This window comes from Vigna radiata, unplaced genomic scaffold (assembly GCF_000741045.1).
Source record: "Vigna radiata var. radiata cultivar VC1973A unplaced genomic scaffold, Vradiata_ver6 scaffold_236, whole genome shotgun sequence".
Lineage (NCBI taxonomy): Eukaryota > Viridiplantae > Streptophyta > Magnoliopsida > Fabales > Fabaceae > Vigna > Vigna radiata.
The window spans coordinates 314,092-318,290 of record NW_014543119.1 but is presented as its reverse complement, the minus strand read 5'-3'; the positions used below and the strand labels follow the sequence as shown (position 1 = coordinate 318,290).

The 4,199-nt window shown below is 30.9% G+C and overlaps 1 protein-coding gene across 1 annotated transcript; it reads left to right on the top strand.

Moving 5' to 3' along the window:
• Window positions 1-2,409: 2,409 nt before the first annotated feature.
• LOC106753176 lies at window positions 2,410-4,199 on the top strand. Its single transcript, XM_014634971.1, has 7 exons — window positions 2,410-2,556; window positions 2,661-2,747; window positions 2,852-3,034; window positions 3,128-3,292; window positions 3,396-3,449; window positions 3,640-3,732; window positions 3,828-4,199. Exons 1-7 carry the CDS (start codon window positions 2,410-2,412, stop codon window positions 4,197-4,199), a joined length of 1,101 nt encoding a protein of 366 aa, XP_014490457.1.

Below are 4,199 nucleotides of genomic sequence, written 5' to 3'. Positions count from 1 at the left end.
CAAATTTCGCAAACACTCATCCAGCCACCATCACCATTGCTTATTCCTCTAGTTTTGGCCCAACCTAGCTATGAGGATTGCCATCAGTTACGAACAAGTTTCAATATTTTAAAACACATTGTCTCTCTAGAAACTACTCGTGTAGAGTTCTCTGACTTCTCTCTAAGATTTTTCATCCTTTGTTTGTCTAATTGAAGAATTAAGACTGTACGGTTGATCCTAGCAGCGAGTTCTTCAATTTGGACCAATTGGTTTCTTAAATAGAGTAAGTTCATTTTTTTATTATCTTTTGGTCTATTTTTTCTTCCTTTGCATGTGAGATTGTTATCATTGCATGTGACGTTTGAGTCTTCTATAAGACTCTCTACTAATCATTGGTCCTAACGATGTACCCTGAATGTGTTTCTGTGGTTCGTAGGAGTAAATAAGACTTCTTATGCTTGTGGAGATGTTTTAGGATTTTTATATTAGTTTGGTATTTTGTGATGGAGGACCATCTAGAGGAAGCATTGGACCTCTAAAAAGAGCTATAGCTAAGAGGATGGAAGAAGAAGAAGGGTTTTAAAAGACTCTACTTCTTTGCAGGATATATTACTAGTTTTCTTCCTTTCTCTTGAACCTTTGTAAATATATATATATATATATATATATATATATATATATATATATATATATATATATATATATATTTTGTAATTAACATTTTGTTATTTATTTTTTCCAACTTATCTTGTAAATTGGATTTGTTTTGCATCAAACATGAGAATATATGCTAGTTTGAAAATTTAACTGCATCTACCCCAAAGCACTAGAAAATATGTGTCTGTAGTTAACTGAAAGCCTTTAAGTCTAGATTTGAGCGAAAAAAAAAAATCATCTCATTTGGAGTTTTCTGGAGAAAATTATGAGTAAAACAGTCAATAATGGTCATAGTTGCCAGAATGTTGTCTTGGGCTTGCTTCATGCGTTGGGCTTGCTTGAGACATGATCCAAATTGTTTTGGGCTTGCTTAAGCTTTAAGGTATCTTTTACAGAAAGGGAGAAGGTGAAGTCACAGAAAAACACTAGAAAGCAGGGAGAGGACAGGGGGGATGGGGGCCAAGGTTCAAATAGTGTTTTGAAGTTTGTTTTGTAACATAGCGTCAGATAGGTAAATGTGAATAAGTTGTTAAAGATGTTATTTAGATGCTAGATTTTATAGCAAATCTTTAGAAAGATTGCACAAGAAGCATCATGTATAGCGGTAAACTGTAGTGATAGAAGAAAGTGTGAATCTTCAAATAAATGCTTTAAGTACATCACATTTGAATAAAAGTGTACTAAAAAACATGTTTTAGTCTACATTATCAGTGCCTATTGAATATAAGAAAATAGACAGTTTAGGAAACTTGTTTAAAACGTTGTCTTTTGTGATGAAAGAAAAAAGACATTTAATAGATTAAAGAACAAGAATTTTATACTGGTTCACTCCAACTAAGGTGCGTCCTTTCTCTCACAATAACTCTTGAGAGGTTCAATTTATCCTTTTCAAATATTCTTGTGAGTTTAACCCACTCTTGGTTGTGCAATACTATTCACCACTCCAGGTATCCTTAGACTTCTATCTAGTTGACTTTTACCCACTCCTGTTTGTACAATATTATTTACCACACCTGGTATGCCTAGACTTCTATCTAGTTGAGTTTAACCCTCCTGGTTGTTTATCCCTAGACAATGCTAGTATCTCATTGATACACTGCTTAGTTGAGTTTCACCAACTCCTAATTTCCCTAGACAACGCGTCTAGTATGAGCATTCTACACCATTACTAGTTTCCAAGTTCTCTAGTCACTTCTTACATCTGAGTATTCTAGCCACTCTTGATACCTAAATATTCTAGCCACTCCAGACATTTGAGTATTTTGGTCACTCCTCACACTTAAGTATTCTGGTCACTCCTGGCATTTCTAGACAATTCTAATATCTATCTAATACTTTGGTAAAAGGAGTTTTAAACTTTAATTTACAAACCATTTATAATTTTTTTATTAATAATTGACTATATTATAAACCAACAAATTTTAGTTTAACTTAGTCAATATAATAACTAATTAGTTTGGTATAAGTTTGATTGTCGTTTAATGACTTTCTTGCAGCATAAATTAATAAATGCATTTCTCATTGACAACTGTGTCAATTTAAATAGCTTTTGGTATTTTCAAATATTTAGTGATTAATATTTCGAATAGTTTATAGCAATTTAATGCTATAATAAATTTAATATTTAATTCTATTGAATATTTAACAATAAATGTAATATATTTATTGAGAGTAATAACTGAACTAGTACCATTTAATTCAATTTAAGATACTATTCTATCTTTAGTGGGTTAAGTGAAGAATCAGTAAGTAATTGACAATACTGAAAAAATGATCAATCCATTTATTGTTGCGTGTTTGGTGATAAGTGGTGTCAGCATACCAATTCATGGTTTTCAAGATACACTCGAAGAAGATTTGGAACTTGAAAGACAACTAAAGCTAATAATCAATAAGCCTCCTATCAAAACTATTCATGTATTTTTGACTATCTTTTATATATATATATATATTATTTTGTTGAATATAGTCACATTATATTCACTAATTTTCTTTTATGTATTGAATTTTAAATTTTGAAGACAAAAAATGGAGACATGATTGATTGCATTGATATTTATAAACAACTAGCATTTGATAATCCTTTACTAAAGGATCACAAGTTACAGGTGTATATGTATTTTTTTTTTTTAATATTATCACCATACTTTTAGTTTTTTTTTTTAATTTATTGCTTGTGATTTAAATCTATATTTGTATTGTTTAATAGCAGACGAAACCTAGTTTTCAAAAATCAAGTACGAAGAATTTAGCAAATAAATCTAGATTTAATCTTGAAAAAGTGCAATGTCCTAAAGGATCTATACCTATTCGAAGAACAACAAAAGAAGATCTCATTCGAGAAAAACAATTATTAAATAAGAGTATTCTTGTTCAAGGAATTACTGGTATTCATGTATGCTATTTCTTTCTCAACCAAATTTCAAATTTTCATTATTTATTTTTATTAACTACATCATGTTTAATTCTTCAATTTGTACTTTTACAGCATGCAGAATTAGCTCTTTCATCAAAATTTAGTCCATATTATAGCATTAGTGGACGAAACAATGCTTATAATCCACCTGTCTCTAAGGGTCAAATGTCTCTCTCTCATGTGTGGGTTCAAAAGGGACCCATAAGTACTAATAATAAAATCAGTCTTGGATGGCAAGTAAGTCTTAATTTTATTATTATACCCTTTTTTCCAATAAATATAATATGGATAATGTATTTAATTTCTGTTTATTTGTGTGTAATCTCACATTTTGATATAGGTGAGTCCAGATTTGTATGGTGACAATAAAACTCATTTATACGCATTATGGACGGTATGAACCTCGACATGAATAAGAACTTCCAATTTTGCTTCACATGATTTTATTATTTTTAATTCAGGAAGCATTTATGTTAAAAAAATAAACATGAAAGTTTCATTTCTTCAAAATTTAATGTGATGTTAAAAAAATATAGAGAGAGACAACTTTCACAAGACAGGATGTTTAAATGTTCGATGTCCAGGTTTTGTTCAAACTAATTCCGAAATTTATCTTGGTGCAACTATTAGAGATATATCTTCTTATGGTGGACCTGTTTTTGATTCAGTCAGTTATGGTAATGATCTTAGAATAAATTTTTCATGTAATATTATATGATACATGTAGGTGAGGTACCATTGTTGACAATATTTTGTGTCCATGGATTTTCAGGAGCCATCAACCAAAGACTGGTGGATTCATATAAGTGGTGAAGATATTGGATATTTTCCTGCAAAGTTATTCTCTAACTTGGCTTCGGCAGATAAAGTAGGGTGGGGTGGAAGAACATTGACTCGTCATGGTTCTCCCAGCCCTCAAATGGGATCTGGACATTTTCCTGATAAAAACCTTTATCATGCATGTTATTTCAGAACTATTTACTTTGAAAATGCATCTAGAATAAAGAGTGGACCAGAAAAATATCAAACAGAAAAGTACGTTGATAAACCTAATTGTTTTGGCCTTAGGTACTACGGCAATGTTCATGGCATTGGTGGATATATGCTCCAATTTGGAGGACCTGGTGGTAAGTGTGATGGTTGA

What these genes read in the sequence shown, in the direction of transcription:
- LOC106753176 (XM_014634971.1), top strand. Translation starts at nt 2,410, where the DNA reads ATGATCAATCCATTTATTGTTGCGTGTTTGGTGATAAGTGGTGTCAGC. An exon ending in TAAAGGATCACAAGTTACAG is followed by an intron (nt 2,748 to 2,851) that starts GTGTATATGTAT and finishes GTTTAATAGCAG; the next exon opens with ACGAAACCTAGTTTTCAAAA. An exon ending in TTTTGATTCAGTCAGTTATG is followed by an intron (nt 3,733 to 3,827) that starts GTAATGATCTTA and finishes ATGGATTTTCAG; the next exon opens with GAGCCATCAACCAAAGACTG.